Source organism: Primulina tabacum, chromosome 16 (assembly GCF_025594145.1).
Source record: "Primulina tabacum isolate GXHZ01 chromosome 16, ASM2559414v2, whole genome shotgun sequence".
NCBI lineage: Eukaryota > Viridiplantae > Streptophyta > Magnoliopsida > Lamiales > Gesneriaceae > Primulina > Primulina tabacum.
This window is the reverse complement of record NC_134565.1, coordinates 29,982,047-29,998,130: the sequence shown is the minus strand read 5'-3', so window position 1 is coordinate 29,998,130 and position 16,084 is coordinate 29,982,047. Positions and strand designations below refer to the sequence as shown.

Below are 16,084 nucleotides of genomic sequence, written 5' to 3'. Positions count from 1 at the left end.
CTTCTCTGTACTGCTCAATTCAAAATTGTCTTTTATGTAATAATCCCATAATATGTGAAACAAAATATCATGCATAATCTAACACTTTATAATCTAAATGAGAGCATTCATTTTACTTATTCCAGCAAATAAGCCTCATTTTCCTTTCTAAATGCTTCGACCTTAGCCACCTGCATGGTAAATGATTTACTCGGTGAAAGACTATGACCCTTCAACCTCTCGATGAACCCATAAGCCGAAGCCTTGGCATTTTTATATGCCAGAAGAAGTGTGTTATATTGCCGAAGACGTGCAGAGTATCCAGCCTTTCTCATCGTGAGGAATAACCTCTCAGCATTTTGTATGTCCCCACTTTTTGCATACTGATCCATGATCGCTGTGCAATAATTAAACAGTGGTTTTTCCCCTTCTTTGTTGAGCAGCTTTCTCAAGAATATTGTCAGCTTTTTCGACTTCTCCAGTTCCGATATAAAGCACAACAAGTGCATCGCAAGTCAGTGGATTAGGGGAACAACCCGCTTGCCTCCATTTGCTTCACAAGATTCTTCGCTTTTGCGAACATCTTGTTATTTGCGTAAACCTTTAGAAGAGCAGTAAAATGCTTTATAGATTTTGTCATAAGTTCTTTCACCATTATGTCAAAAGCTGCCTCAGCATTTTCATTTTTTTCTGAGCAGCCCCCAAGCTTCAATAGCAGCCATACAGTCTGCCCAACTTGGAAGAGATTCACAAGCTTTCCAGATCCTCCCAACTTATTTTTCCCTACCAAGTGAAGCATAAATTGGAAGCAGAGCACAACAGTGTAATGACTTGAATATTTATTTTGAATGAAATATTAATTAAGAGATAATTAAAAAGTTGTTAATTATGTTATTTGGTTTCTACTGTTTAATTGTTATAAAGTTTAAATTTCACATGTTTATTGGTCTTTTTAGTAGTGGTTCGGATAACGACACTGCAAACAGATTCCCATTTTCATTTATATCATCTTGTTCATCCTCCTTCAGCATGGTCTCGGCTTTATCTTTTAGCCCAACAACAGTGTAGTACCGAGCCAAAGACACCAGCATGTGATTGTTAGGTTTCACTAAATCAGCCTTCATTGTCTCAAGAATTTGCTCCATCCCAGATGTATCCTTGGATTTCCCCTCTATATCGATTAAAATCAGGTAGGTGAATACAGATGGTTTGATGTTCTCTTTCTGCATTAAGAGCAGAACATCAGCAATTTTCTCATCGCACTACTCTTGTATACAAGTAGCATCTGATTGCAGAAAAGAGTGTAACAGGTATCCTCAACATAATTTGCCCAACAGAGTTCGATAGACTAATTCACCTCTAAAAGATTCAGGAATCTGCTCGATAGTTCAAAGAGACCCATGAAGAAGCTTCCTATAATTAGTTAATACGCCCTTGTAAGACGCCAAAGACGATACACAGTGAAGCCTTCCTCCACTATTTTGATAAACCGTCAACACTAAATGAGATGGACCAAACAAAAAGTTGTTGCTATTCGTTGGCAAGATGTAGAGAAGCGGAGATGAAGGATAAACAAAATAAACATCATACAATAAACTATAAGAAAAACCACCTGCAAGGCTCTGAGAAATATTCGTCGTTTCCGAAGTTCAAGATGTCAGGTGAGTTTTTAATGAGGTGACATCATGCTGAATTAAAAATTCGAAAAATCATATCCCACTTTGGAAAATTTATAAAACTGAATTAAATAATTAATTATAAATAGAGTTTAATTTCTTCGGTTATTGTATCTCAAAATCAAAAGTTTTTCAGATTTGATAAAAAAAGAGTGCATAGAAAAAAAGAGTGTATTTTTTTTTAGTGCGAGAATTCTCTTGTGTGAGTTAGAGAAATTATTTTCTCGGTATACTCGGGGTTTGGAAGTGAGAAATATTGAGTGGATTGGTGTATACACTTGTTGTAATATTTCTTCCAGTTATAAAAGTTGCAGTGCTCCGTGGACGTAGCTTATTTTGGGTGAACCACGTAAATCTTTGTGTTCTTGTTGATTATTTTATTCCGCAAGTTTGGGTACTATTATGATCGTGGTCGGCATCGCTTCGGTGTAATTTCCCAACAACTGGTATCAGAGCCTTGTTGTGAAAATTCTTAAGAATTATGAGTATGCTCTGTGGTTGCAGCTTTGTCTGATCTTCCACATCAGAAAAGATTTTTTAGATTTTTTGCTAAGGCTAGAGAAGTGATGGCCAGAGATGATGGATCGAGACCGGGAATCAACAAGTTCGACGGAACAGATTTTTCGTTCTGGCGGTTACAGATAATAGATTATCTGTACATTATAAACCTCTATCAGGAAAGAAACCGGAAAAGATGGAGGATGATGACTGGAAGCTTCTTGACCGACAAGTGTTAGGTGTAATACGATTGACCCTAACGAAGAACGTGGCACATAACGTGGTGGAGGCAAGAACAACGGAGGAGATGATGTCCATTTTGTCGGACATGTACGAAAAGCCATCGGCAAATAATAAAGTACATCTCATGAAGAAGTTATTTAACTTAAAGATGAGAGAAGATGCTTCGGTGGCTAAACACATCAATGAATTCAACACGATTGTCTCACAGCTAACATCGGTTGAAATTAAATTTGATAATGAGATTCGTGCACTTATTCTTTTGGCGTCTTTACCAAATGTTTGGGAACCAATGCGGGCAGCGGTTAGCAACTCTGTTGGAAAAAGAAAGCTACAATTCAATGATGTCAGAGATCAAATTCTTGCTAAAGAAGTTCGTAGGATGGATTCGGGTGAAAGAACATCATCGAGATCTGCTCTAAATATCGAGAACAGAGGAAGGGGCAGGAGTGGCGAAAAGAATTCTAACAGATGGCGCGGTAGGTCCAAGTCAAGAAATGGAAAAGACAAAAGCACATTTGAAAAGAATGTGAAGTGCTGGAGCTGTGGTGAGACTGGTCAATTGAAAAAGAATTGCAAATCAACAAAGAACGACATTAATGTTGTTACTGAGGAGGTACATGATGCTCTATTACTATCCATAAAAAGCCCGGTTGATTCTTGGATTATGGACTCGGGAGCTTCGTTTCATACCACTGGTAATCGTGATGTATTCGATAATTACATGCGAGAGATTACGGAAATGTTTTCCTGACTGATGGAAAACCTTTGGAAATAATTGGTATGGGTGATATCCGGATGAAGATGACAAATGGATCTGTTTGGAAAATCAACAAAGTAAGACATGTACTAAAGTTGACACACAAACTGATTTCAGTGGGACAGCTTGACGACGAAGGTCATAAGGTGACCTTTGGTGATGGTTCTTGGAAAGTGAAAAAGAGAGCCATGATTGTTGCTCGAGGGAAGAAAACTGGAACACTTTATATGACTTCCAGTTTGAGAAAAAAATTAGCGGCTGTGGATGCTGGAGCTAATTCAAGTCTATGGCATAGTAGGCCTGGGGATACGAGTGAGAAGGGAATGAAAATGCTTGTTTCAAACGGAAAGCTACCGAAATTAAAAATCGTTGAACACAAGCTGTGTGAAGCTGTATTTTTTGAAAAGCAGAAAAATGTGAGCTTTTCAAAAGAGGTTAGAGAACCGAAATCGGCGGATTTAGAGTTGGTACATACTGATGTATGTGTACCATCTCCCGTGACATCCCTTGGAGATCACTCACGATATTATGGCACTACTGTTGACGATTCGAGCTAGAAACTTTGGGTTTATTTTGTGAAAAATAAATCGGATGTTTATGAGACCTTGAAACAGTGGGAGTTAGCCATGGAAGATGTGATGGATTCACTGTCATCCAATCACATGTGGGAGTTTTCAGAACTTCCTGAAGGTAAAAAGGTTTTACATAGCAAGTAGGAGTACCAGTTAGAACATGACGGTAGCAAGCGGTACAAAGAAATACTTGTTGAAAAAGGTGAAAAGGAAGTCATTGATTACACTGATATTTTCTCTCTGGTGGTAAAGTTAACTACTATCAGGACTGTACTTGGATTGATGGTAAAAGAAGATTTACATCTGGAACAGTTAGATGTAAAGACGACGTTTCTTCATGGTAAGCTAGATGAAGAAATGAATCAATCACAGGGATTTGAAGTACGAGTTAAAGAGAAAATGGTGTGCAAACTTCAGAAGAGCTTGTATGGTCTCAAACAAGCTCCAAGACAGTGGTACAAGAAGTTTGATGGTGTAATAAATAAATGATGGTTTATGAGGTATCAGGCTGATCACTGTTGTTATGTGAAGCTTGATGGTTATTATATCATACTACTGATATATGTAGATGATATGTTGATAGCATGAGCTTGTCTGGAGGAGATTGATAAACTCGAGAAAGAGTTATCAAAGGAATTTGCTTTGAAGGATTTGGGTGCTGCAAAACAAATCCTTGGAATGGAGATCCTTAGAGATCGGATGATGGAGTCTTGAAGATTGATAAGATTCCTGGAAGCAAGAATCCAGCTGGTATGCTCACGAAGGCTGTTATCATTGAAAAACTGAAGTTGTGTTTGACTTTAGTTGGTCTCCTGGACTAACAAAGGAGGTATGAGCTGCTGCACTGATGGTGTGAAGACATGATTGAAATCAAGTCTTCAAATGGGAGAATTGTTAGGTGAGTTTTTAATGAGGTGGGGCCCACACTGAATTAAAAATTCTGAAAATCATATCCCACATCGGAAAACTTATAAAACTGAATGAAGGAATTAGTAATAAATAGAGCTCAATTCCTTCAGTTATTGTATCTCAAAATCAAAAGCTTTTCAGCTTTGATAAAAAGAGAGTGCATAGAGAAAAAGAGTGTATTTTTTTCTTGAGTGCGAGAATTCTCTTGTGTGAGTTAGAGAAATTATTTTCTCGGTATACTCGGGGTTTGAGAGTGAGAAATATTGAGTGTATTGGTGTATACACTTGTTGTAATATTTCTTCCAGTTATAAAAGTTGCAGTGCTCCGTGGACGTATCCTATTTTGGGTGAACCGCGTAAATCTTTGTGTTCTTGTTGATTATTTTATTCCGCAAGTTTGGGTACTATTATCATCGTGGTCGGCATCGCTTCGGTGTAATTTCCCAACACAAGCATGGATAATACTTAATGATACTTCTGTTTGGCTCACTTCATTTCCTTCTTCTACCCATTTCTCACAAACTTCCTTCATTGATATTGTATGAGTAGCTATGATAGCTTCTTTTTCTTCCAGCATCAGCATCGAAAATCAAGGCCTCCAACTCATTCTCCTTATCATCCGAAACACCGTCCCCATCAGATAACTCATCGCTATTCTCGTCTCCAGAAGTCGATTCTTGAACTAAACCACATGGCCTTTCGAGATCAGAAAAACCATCATCCAACTTGTCATCATCATCTTCTACATGGCTCTTGGGACTGGCTTGAGAAAAAAAAAATGGATGAGCTTCTGTACAAGACTTCAAAGAAACAGAAGATGAGTTGTAAAATCTTGAGGTAGATAGCGATCTATCAAATACTTTTCCTTGAGGAACAATCAATCCAGCATGATAATTTTCCAAATAACAAGATAAGATTTCTGACTGCACACAGCTTATTTGAGTGCTCGCTGAGCTTAAACCTGGATTCCTACAGCACGAATAAGGTATATAATTAAAGCAGTCACTTTGGACAAGGATTCCCATTTAACCATAAATAAGATAATGTAATCACAAAGTGTGTGTTTTTACTGTTACAAACAATACCAGTTGCTAAAAGGCCAAAGTTCACTGCCATTGTGCCATTAGTCTTTGCAAATTGACGAGAGTGTCAGAGCAGGTGTCCAGCAACTCCCAACAAAAAATTTAAACTTTCATAGTGCATTGGGTGCGAAAAAACGATATCCCAACAATACCAACAGTAGATCAGCCAAAACTCTCATCCAGGGGCGGAGGCACACTCTTGTGTACCCGGGCTGCCCAATTTTTTTAAAAAAAATTTATATATAAATTTTGTATAATTTTAGAATAATATGATATTAGTCCGGGTAGATCATTTAAAATATTAAAATATTGTAGAGTTTAAAATTCTAGTTCGAGCAGAGTCATATTTCTGGCTCCGCCTATGCTCTCATCTATAAACTTACATATTAGAAAAAGAATATACATAGATGAAGACAATGAAGTTAAGAAAATATTCTCTAATGCGCGATAATTTCCAATGGACAAGTTTCAAATTAAATGACGATTAGTCCAATGGTCGAAATTAAATGTCCTTTTACTTTAAATATTAGTTGGTTTTATATTTAATTCACACCTTCAAATTAAATTTTAAAATATTTCTAAAAAAGGAGTTATTTACCGATATAAATAATAGTAATAAAATATAAATTACATTCATTACGAATCGATCCTAAACCACAGGTTCATCATTGTCAAACCCAGTGTGGGCCCAAGATCGAGGCCCACAAATTGGACCCAAAACCCAAAAAAAATCTGTTTTCATTAATTTTATCTTTTTATTTTACTTCCGAGTGATCTTTCAGCTCTAGCTTCCTTTCAAAGCGGAGAATCAATACGAATGGATTAAAAGCGAACCCTAATATCGAAGCACCAACGCTGCAGAATCGTTGGAACGGAAAGATAGCGAAGAGGCTTTGAATCTGGTGGTTCTTCCTCTGATTCCTGGATCGATTTTTTGCGTGCGTCTCTGTGGATCTTTATATTTTCTCATCCACATGCTTATTTGGTTCGACATACTCACAGTTGTGCATGTGCGTTGTGTTTGTATGCGAATTGTTGGAGTGTTTGTTTAGTTGAACATATTTATTTTTTTATTTCTATTTTGCGGTGGAATTATTGCTTTTTGCCCATCAGGTGTTAAATTCGGTGGAATGGATTCGAAGGCGATAGAAAATGTGGACTCGAAGGCGGAATTTCGGAAGCCTTTAAATGACTCGTGTAAAAGGAAGTATCGGCGCCGATCTTCTCTCAGCGGGTCATCCTCTTCGTCTGATGGTTAGTCGTTGGAAATTGTTTCATTTTTTTACTGAATTATATTTGGGAGAAAGGAAATTTATGATACTGTTGCGCGTGGGAGTGAATTCTCTAAAACCACATATTGGTTTCTGATTTACTTGTTCAACTGCAAGCTCTAGACGTAAAGGTTTATAAACCTGTGGTTTTCTGTGACTCCAGATTTTGATTAATTTGTTACTAAAAATGAAAAGTTGGTGCGAGAGTTTGAATATTGATATTCACTAATAGCACAATATTATTTTGAACCATGAAACAAGGGCAATATATTTTTGTAAGGCTTAATAGAAATGTTATGGAAATGTAAGCAAATTCATAATTGATTTTATTGATAACAAGGCTTATATAGCCATACAACTCTAACTGAAAGGAGGGAAAAAACAGTCCACAAATTTATTTGAGGGCCACGGCTATTGAAAAAGTCAAGAAACAAACAATCCTGAATTATTGGTATTTATTCTAACGGTACTTTGAAATAGTTAGTCCTAAAATATTAACTCCAACAATTCCTCCCTTGAACTTATTGTTATTGATAATGCAATTAGTTCATCTCAGGAACAGTGCACACTCCAAGTTCTTCACGGAACTTTTGGAAATCTCCCAATTTTAGCGGCTTTGTCATCAGATCAGCAACTTGATTTTGAGTTTCACAATAAACCAGATCAACAACTCCTTCCTTTGTAAGATCTCTGAGAAAGTGAAATCGCACATCTATGTGTTTGGACCGACCATGTAAGACTGGATTTTTGGATAACTTGATGGCAGAATTGTTGTCACACATCACCATGGTGCTTTCTTCTTGTAGATAACCAAGTTCTTTCAAAACATTCCTCATCCAAACAGCTTGGCATGCACAAGCTGCTGCTGCCATAAACTCCGCCTCAGTAGTTGATAAAGTGACAATGGGCTGCTTTCTAGATGACCAAGCTACTGCACCCTCACTCATCATAAACACGTAGCCAGAAGTACTTTTACGATCTTCCATATCTCCTGCATAATCACTATCTGTGAAAGCCAACAAGTTTTCTGCTCCTCCCTTCTTGTAGAAGATTCCATAATTCATGGTTCCTTTCAAATACCTTAAGGTCCTTTTTGCTGCTTGGAAGTGCAACTCAGTTGGATTGGCCATAAATCGACTAATCAGACTTACAACAAACATGAGATCGGGTCGTGTGGCTGTGAGATACATGAGGCTTACCACAGTCTGTTTGAAATAAGTCTCATCCATTTTGACTCCTTTCTCATCTCTGCATAATTTATACCCCGGAACCATGGGATTACAGACTGCATTGCTTTCCTTCATCCCAAAACGATCCAACACTTCTGCTGCATATTTCCTTTGACAAATAAAAATGTCTTCTGTCTTCTGTAGAACTTCTATTCCAAGGAAAAATCTCATTTTTCCTAAGTCAGTCATATCAAACTCTTTCTTCATTGAACATTTGAATTCAATTATCATATCTGCATCGTTACCAATGAACAAAAGATCATCAACATAAATACTCACAATGAGAATCTTACCTTCATTGCTTCGTTTGATAAATAAAGTGTGTTCACTGTGACTTGCTTGAAAGCCATCCTTAATGAAATAAGATTCAATCCGACTAAACCAAGCTCTTGGGGCTTGTTTTAGTCCGTAAAGCGCCTTGTACAGCTTGTACACTTTCTGCTCATTTCCCTTCTTTTCGTACCCCTTCGGTTGCTCCACATAAACTTCCTCGCTTAGCTCTCCATATAAAAATGCAGATTTGACATCTAGTTGGTAAAGCTTCCAGCCTTTGTTTGCAGCAAGTGCTATGATCATCCTCACAGTGTCCATTCTTGCTACAGGTGCGTACACCTCTGTATAATCTACTCCATGTTGTTGGGAATAACCTTTAACCACCAACCTTGCTTTATATTTGTCAACTTCTCCGAGCTCATTCAGTTTGGTTTTGTAGACCCATTTCACTCCTATTCTTTTTGCCCCAGCTGGTAAATCTACTAACTTCCATGTTTGATTTTTTTCAATAGAATTAATTTCTTCATCCATGGCTAATCTCCATTTCAGACTTTCCACAGCTTCCTCGAAATTCACTGGATCTGAAGATACAATAAGTGCCATATTCATTTCTTCTAATAGACCTTCACCTGAAACAGTCTCTCATCCACATGGGAGGATGTCTACTTCTGTTCACCCTGGCATTCATGCCTACTTCATCACTGGTACTTGAGGAAACATGTGCATCTTCGGTTTCATCAAATTCAGCTTCTTCCTCTTCTGTATTTTCTTCACATTCTTCTTCATCATGGGTAGTATTTTTACTATCTTTCCATTCTAAATCTATTGACAGGTCCTTTTCGTAGCCTGCATCCCAATTCCATCGACTTTCTTCTTCAAAAAACACATCTCGACTCAAAATAATTTTTTTTGTAATAGGATCATACAATCTGTACCCTTTTGACTCATCACTAATACCAAGAAGTACACATTTCATGCTCTTATCTTCGAGTTTTGTCCTCTTAGCATCTGGAATATGGACATGCCCAATACATCCAAATACTTTGAAGTGCTCCACTGATGGTTTTTCTCCACTCCAAGCCTCTTCTGGAGTCATTTCCTTAACAGCTAGTGTAGGTGATCGGTTCAAAACATACACTGCCCATCTCACTGCTTCAGGCTAGAAAGTCTTAGGCATCTTTTTTTCTGATAACATTGATCTCACAAAGTTCATTATCGTTCGGTTCTTGCGTTCGGCTACTCCATTTTGCTGCGGAGTGTAAGCCATAGTTAACTGCCTTCTTATCCCATTCTGCTTGCAAAATTCGTTAAAATCCATAGAGTTAAATTCTCCTCCCCTATCTATATGTACGCAAACACTTAATAGGCAAACCAGTTTCCTTTTCCACGAACACTTTGAAACACTTGAAGAGATAAAATGCTTCTGATTTTTCTAATAAAAAATATATCCATGCTTTTCTAGAGAAATCATCTATGAAGCATAATATGTACCTCTTTTTACTGTTGGAAGCAGGAGTAATAGGGCCACAGATGTCTGCATGAACCAATTGTAATTTCTGAGTTGCTCTCCACTTGCTTTTCTTTGGAATTGGATCACGATGTTGTTTGCCCTTCATGCAATCGGAACACACAACAGAGGAAACGGGTAATTGGGGTAGTCCAGTAACCATACCTTTTGATTGCAACAGAGTTAGTCCCTTGTGGCTGAGATGAGCATATCTACAATGCCATAGGTGAGTTGTGTCTTGTGTTGTGGTGTTGAAGCATGATTCCTTTTGAGACAACAAAACGAACATTCTGTTTGCTGTCATGTTTGTCTGAATAATCAGACCCTTTTGAGGATGATATATTCGACACATTCCTGATTGAAATAGTATGGTCAAGCCTCTCTCCTGTAGTTGACCTATACTCAAAAGATTATTCTTGAGTTCAGGTATATAATAAACTTCAGTGACTACATGAGTTACTCCACACACCATCAATTTCACACTTCCCTTTCCGAGTACATTCATTTTAGTGTCATTTCCAAGTTTTACCACATGTCTAAAGGTGTCATCCATCTCATGAAATACTGATTTATCTCCACACATGTGATTTGAGCATCCCGAGTCCAAGAACCAGACCTCTTCCTTTTTTGTGTTGTTCATCTCTACATATGACATCAACAAGAGCTCTTCTTGTTCATCTAACTCAGAATAATTTGCCTCCTTGTCCAAGGCAGGACATTCATATTGATAATGACCGAGTTTGTGACATTTATAGCATTCAATCGTGGCTCGATCGAAACTTTGTCTTCCTCTTCCTCTACCTCGTCCTCTAAATTTGCTTCTACCTCTTCCTCGTGTAGGAAACTTCTCCCCCGTACTTACTTTCAAAGCATGATCTTCTCCATTTTTCCTTCGAAACTTCTGTTCATGCACAATCAAGGAGCTCTGCAGCTCATCAACAGTGAGAGAATCCATGTCCTTTGACTCCTCAATAGAACATACAATGTCGTTGAACCGTTCTGTTAAGGACCGTAGAATTTTCTCCACCACTTTGACATCTGGCATGTCTTCTCCATAGTTTCTCATGTTATTAGCAACCAGCATCACTCTTGAGAAGTAGTCGGAAACCGATTCTCCAACCTGCATTTCCAGAATTTCAAAATCTCTACGAAGTGCCTGGAGTTGTGCACGTTGAACCCTTGCATTTCCTTGAAACTTTCTCTTCATTGACTCCCAAATTTGTTTGGACGTGTCCTTTTGAAGGATGGTTTTCAAAATTAACTTGTCAATTGACTGAAAGAGATAGTTTTTCACCTTTAAATCCTTGAGCTTAAGATCATCCAATGTCTTTTTCTGTGCGGCTGTCAAAACTTCTGTTTCTCCAGGTTCAGAGTAACCAATTTCGATGAGATTCCAGTATTCCTTAGATCGCAAAAAGTTTTCCATCAGCATACTCCAGTGGTCATAATCTCCATCGAACTTAGGAATGCTAGATTGAGCAAAACCAATGTTTCCTTCTGCTGCCATTTCTCAATCACTCCCTAAGTGTTTCACTCTTACTCTCAAGTGTTTTGCTCTCTTAGATTAGGATACTGCAGTTCCTAACCACACTCGGAAATCTCACGATCAGGCCTCTCAACGAGGCTCTGATACCAATTTGTAAGGTTTAATAGAAATGTTACGGAAATGTAAGCAAATTCATAATTGATTTTATTGATAACAAGGCTTATATAGACATACAACTCTAACTGAAAGGAGAGAAAAAACAGTCTACAAATTTATTTGAGTGTCACGGCTATTGAAAAAGTCAAGAAACAAACTATCCTGGATTATTGGTATTTATTCTAACAGTACTTTGAAATAGTTAGTCCTAAAATATTAACTCCAACAATTTTTGTATTTGGTATTGGTTTTTAAGAGTTATTAAAGGAGCTTTGTTTTATTTTCAGAAGATGCATGGAATAAGTGTTCTCTAACAGTATCTATCATGCAAGTGGCATGGAGATTCTGAAGTCCTATCACCTGTTCTTCGTAGAAAGTTAGAATGGTTTTTGAAATTCAATGTTCCTGCAGGAAAAGAACAAAGTTAACATGTAGAAATCTCTTCTAATTGAATTTCAGCTTCTTATTAGGTTTCTAGTGATGTCTAATGTTTGTTTTGCTTCTACTCTAATTCCTTGGGCTTACATCAAGGTATTTATTATATTTATTTTCTTTGATTTTAGTAGAGTTGTTATATGAGTCTCAAAGATGAAATAATCTAGCAAAAGCGTGGGAATTTTTCATTTGGATTCTTAATTGTTTTCAACTTCACGTGGTGTTCTACATGATGATCATTGAAAGCTGAAAAATGGCAATTTTTCTTTAGGGTAACAAATTGGCTTGTTACCTGTGGGTATTGGATTCTTAATGTATTAATGGATGGCGTCTACTTAAATATTTGATTTTGCATGCATTATCTGTGATTAACTTTTTCATTACCTGAGCATTGGGGAATTGTCATTTTTTTTAAAGCAACCGAGAAATTAATGCTTCTTTAATTATCTGATTTGTGTCGGGTGCTCTTTAGAGCGCTCTTGCAGCTGTTATAATTATTTTTATCCGTTGATCATACTTGACCATTCTTTTACTCCCATAGCCTCGTTTAACGTGTTCAGGGAGCCAGCGTGACCGCAGCTCCAGTCCAGTACCGTCAAGAAAAGATACTGCAAAAGTCGCTGAAGATAAACGAAAAAGGGATGATGGTAGGGGTTTAGAAAGGGACTACGGTAGGAGTCAGTCCTACCGAAGTAGTGACTTGTATAAACATTCCGATCAACAATCATCTCGGAGCTATAACAGGCATGATGACCACCACAGATGGGATAAGCATGTGGATGACTATGACCGAGGTCCTTCTAAGTCATCTTATCGTTCTGTGCGGGACTCGCAGGAGTACCACAGTTTGCATCCCTCTAGGAGGGAGAGAGATCACCATGGATCTAAAGATTATCCAAATGACATGGACATATACTCTCGGAAAAAATCTGATGGTTCAGGGCACCGAAGCAGGGATAAAGACTCATCTGAGAGAGCTGGATCTGGAAGGAGACATGCTAATAATGAAGACCGGAACAGGTTTAAAGACAAAGATAGGCAGGGAGATGGTAGAGATTATGAAGTTGGGAAAACAGAGCGTCAAAGGAGTTCTGGTGATCACAAGAGTAATCACTCGTCCATTTATGATGAGCCAAAGGGCCAGCGAAATGATTCATCCTCCCGAAGAGACAATTCCGTACATCTTTGGAAAGAAGCGCCTCAAAGAGATGTTAAGGGACTGGATTGTGAGACTACCAGTGAGGAAAAGATGGGACGTGATTATCGGGATAACTTTAAGGAGCAAAGCCATGGAAAACCAGTGGAACACGTTATTTCTGATGGTACAAAGGCAGTTTCCAGTAATGATCAAGATTCCCTAGCGAAGAAACCAAAAATATTTAGCCATGATGTCTCAGTTTCTGGAGCAGATGGTATGCTTTGTAAACTTCCATAGCAACCTTATCATGTTTGTCTAATTTTGATATGTTGTGAGTCAACTGACTGTTGGTAGTTGCAATCATTTTACTTTGGGCGAGAATATCTCCTTTTTGTTTGTTATTTATTATTATCTTTCAGTTTCTAAACCTAAGTTTTAGCTGATGAAAAGCAGTGTAACTCACTGGACTACTGAAATAGGTACTTCGGAGCAGTCGTATGTGACAGATTCTGATATTGATGCTGCGAAAATCGCTGCTATGAGAGCAGCTGAATTGGGTAGGTCAATTACTTCTTCCGAGCTACTTTTTATATTGAATGCTATTTGTCTGAACTCTTAATCTAGCATGTTGTTTCTATTTCCGCAAGCTTTCATTTCTCTGTTGCTAAGCTAAGTGATGTGATGGCTGGTAAAACCTTTGTCCTCGCTTTATCTGTGCAGTTTTTGGTTATATTGTCTCCCAAGTACGCAAACATATAAAGTCAATGCTTACCTGATTTGTTAGCAGAAGCAAACGTATTGTAAGGTGTCTGCTAGGACCTAACTTTTCTGTAGTAGCTGTCATTATTACCATTATGTTTTCGCGGACCTATTTAATCTCTATCTTTTGACTCTTTATATCCGATGTAGCTCATTGAATTTTTTGGTTGTTTTTTCATGGGACTGTAGTTAATAAGAATTTAGTTGGTACCGGATACATGTCAGCCGACCAAAAGAAGAAGCTTTTGTGGGGAAATAAGAAGAACACCACGGTTGAGGAGGTATGATCTTCACTTTTTAGTTTTAACCTCGCTCCATTCAATAGAGATAATAAAAGGTGAAAATATCCAAGGGACTTAGGGTCATTTGAAACATGAATTTCCATTCTAGAAAAATGGAGCATTATTTGTGCTCTTAAGGGTCTTTGAGAAATGAATTTCCATCGTAGAAAAATGGAGCATTATTTGTGCTCATCTAGGTTACATGGATACATGTATTGTATTGATATGATACGGATTCGACGATGTGACAAATTTTGAAAATATAAGACACGATAAGGTAGGATACAACAATTATTAATATATATATATATATATATATATATATATATTATATAATGTAAATATGTACAATGTACAACTTCATATTGAGTGATTTAATAAGAAAAAGCAAAAGATTTTTTTTTTTGCCGAATGTATCCTCACCGTGTCCATGGCGTATCATTGACGTGTTCAAGACGTATTCGAATGGTCAAACCTTCGAAAAGTTAATGACACAGATTTTGTTGTATCCGACATGCCGATCCGACACCCGTATCTGTATCCGTGTCCGATACTTCAGAATTTTTTTTTAGGAGTATCCGTGCTAGGTGCTCATTCTGATAAGAAATAGATAAAGGGAGCACTTTTTCTTTAATGACTCTTTTTCCATTATCACAAATTTTGAATATGCAATCACCTATTGACTTGTTGGAGCATTAGGCTGTTCAATTTGGCTTTAACAGAATATCCAAATTATTTAAAATATAGTGATCACTGATCAGCAAGATATATTTACTGATATGCCATTACATTCTCTGTTCATAAGCTGAACCAACATCATATTTAAAAGTATCCAGGCCCTTTAGTTTTTGGATTAATTTTAGTTCAGATGTTTTTGTATTATTCATCATCATGTCTTATTTCTGTATGTTCAATATAATGCTCCACATAGTCTTCTCATCGTTGGGATACCGCAAATTTTGGCGACCGGGAACGCCAGGAAAAATTCAACAAACTCATGGTAATTTCCTACCTCTTATCGCTTTCAATATTACAGCACCACTGAACTTTGTGGTACTCTTGATTAATTATTTCTAGTCCTCGTTAGAATTTTATTCACTTACTAACACATTTTTAGAGTCTGAGGTTGCATTGGTGCCTATGGCCAATTGTAGGGCGTGAAAGGCGAAGCAATAGTGGTAAACCAGCCAGACAACCCCGATGTGGAGAAGCAGCAGGAACAACTTCAGCTGGAATTGGAGAGGCAATACACTGCAGGGCTGCGTCGGAGGGATGGCCGGACTGTTGGACTTGGTCTTTGAAAGCTTTCTTTATCTAATTAAGTACTGATATTAAAGTACTTTTTCATATTGTCTTGTATTCTGCCGATGTGTTTTTTTCAAAGACAAATTTCTATTGTATGGCAATTTGTTGGCCTGTGATGACAGACTATTGAGATTGTTAGATATGTGTTCTTTTGTGAGACATACTTCTATCGTACGGAAATTTGTTTTGATCACGAGTAATGAGATTGCTAGATATGTCATTTGTTGGAGGTCAGCTATGCTTGTTGTGGCTAATGCACATTCTTTTTTTAAAAAAAACTAATATGCTGCCGCTATCTTTCGATACGCTGATTAAACTTTTGGGATTACGCGATAGCATGTAACTCACAGTGGTCAGGTAAACAGCATATTTTGTCTGTTGCCGGCTCGTAAATCCCCTTAGATTTGGTTTGGAATATCTGGAATCCCAGATAGCATGAACCCTGCACCAAGAACCTCTCATTTGGCCTTAGCCTGTTGACTCATAGGGTCTGCCTCTTAACAGAGCTTATTGACCCACCCCCGAATA

General features: G+C 37.7%; 1 protein-coding gene and 1 pseudogene across 4 annotated transcripts; one reads left to right on the top strand and one right to left on the bottom strand.

The window, feature by feature from the left end:
- Nucleotides 1–109: 109 nt before the first annotated feature.
- On the bottom strand, nucleotides 110–5,659 carry LOC142528478 (pentatricopeptide repeat-containing protein At1g80270, mitochondrial-like; annotated as a pseudogene).
- An 806-nt stretch (nucleotides 5,660–6,465) lies between these two features.
- LOC142528579 (uncharacterized) lies at nucleotides 6,466–15,790 on the top strand. 4 transcript variants are annotated; one of them, XM_075633619.1, is made up of 7 exons: nucleotides 6,466–6,618; nucleotides 6,830–6,970; nucleotides 12,634–13,485; nucleotides 13,691–13,768; nucleotides 14,160–14,251; nucleotides 15,183–15,251; nucleotides 15,369–15,790. In XM_075633619.1, exons 2-7 carry the CDS (start codon nucleotides 6,847–6,849, stop codon nucleotides 15,567–15,569), a joined length of 1,416 nt encoding a protein of 471 aa, XP_075489734.1. In that variant the 5' UTR covers nucleotides 6,466–6,618; nucleotides 6,830–6,846; the 3' UTR covers nucleotides 15,570–15,790. The 4 variants fall into 4 exon arrangements, with proteins under 4 accessions (XP_075489734.1, XP_075489732.1, XP_075489733.1 ...); XM_075633617.1 differs by having other exon boundaries at nucleotides 6,470–6,726; XM_075633618.1 differs by having other exon boundaries at nucleotides 6,471–6,654.
- The last annotated feature ends 294 nt before the right edge of the window (nucleotides 15,791–16,084 follow it).

Excerpts from the sequence above, each read along its gene's own strand:
- LOC142528579 (XM_075633619.1), top strand. The coding sequence starts at position 6,847 with ATGGATTCGAAGGCGATAGAAAATGTGGACTCGAAGGCGGAATTTCGG. Across the intron at positions 6,971-12,633 it reads GTCATCCTCTTCGTCTGATG|GGAGCCAGCGTGACCGCAGC; the intron begins GTTAGTCGTTGG and ends TAACGTGTTCAG. Across the intron at positions 14,252-15,182 it reads AGAACACCACGGTTGAGGAG|TCTTCTCATCGTTGGGATAC; the intron begins GTATGATCTTCA and ends TGCTCCACATAG.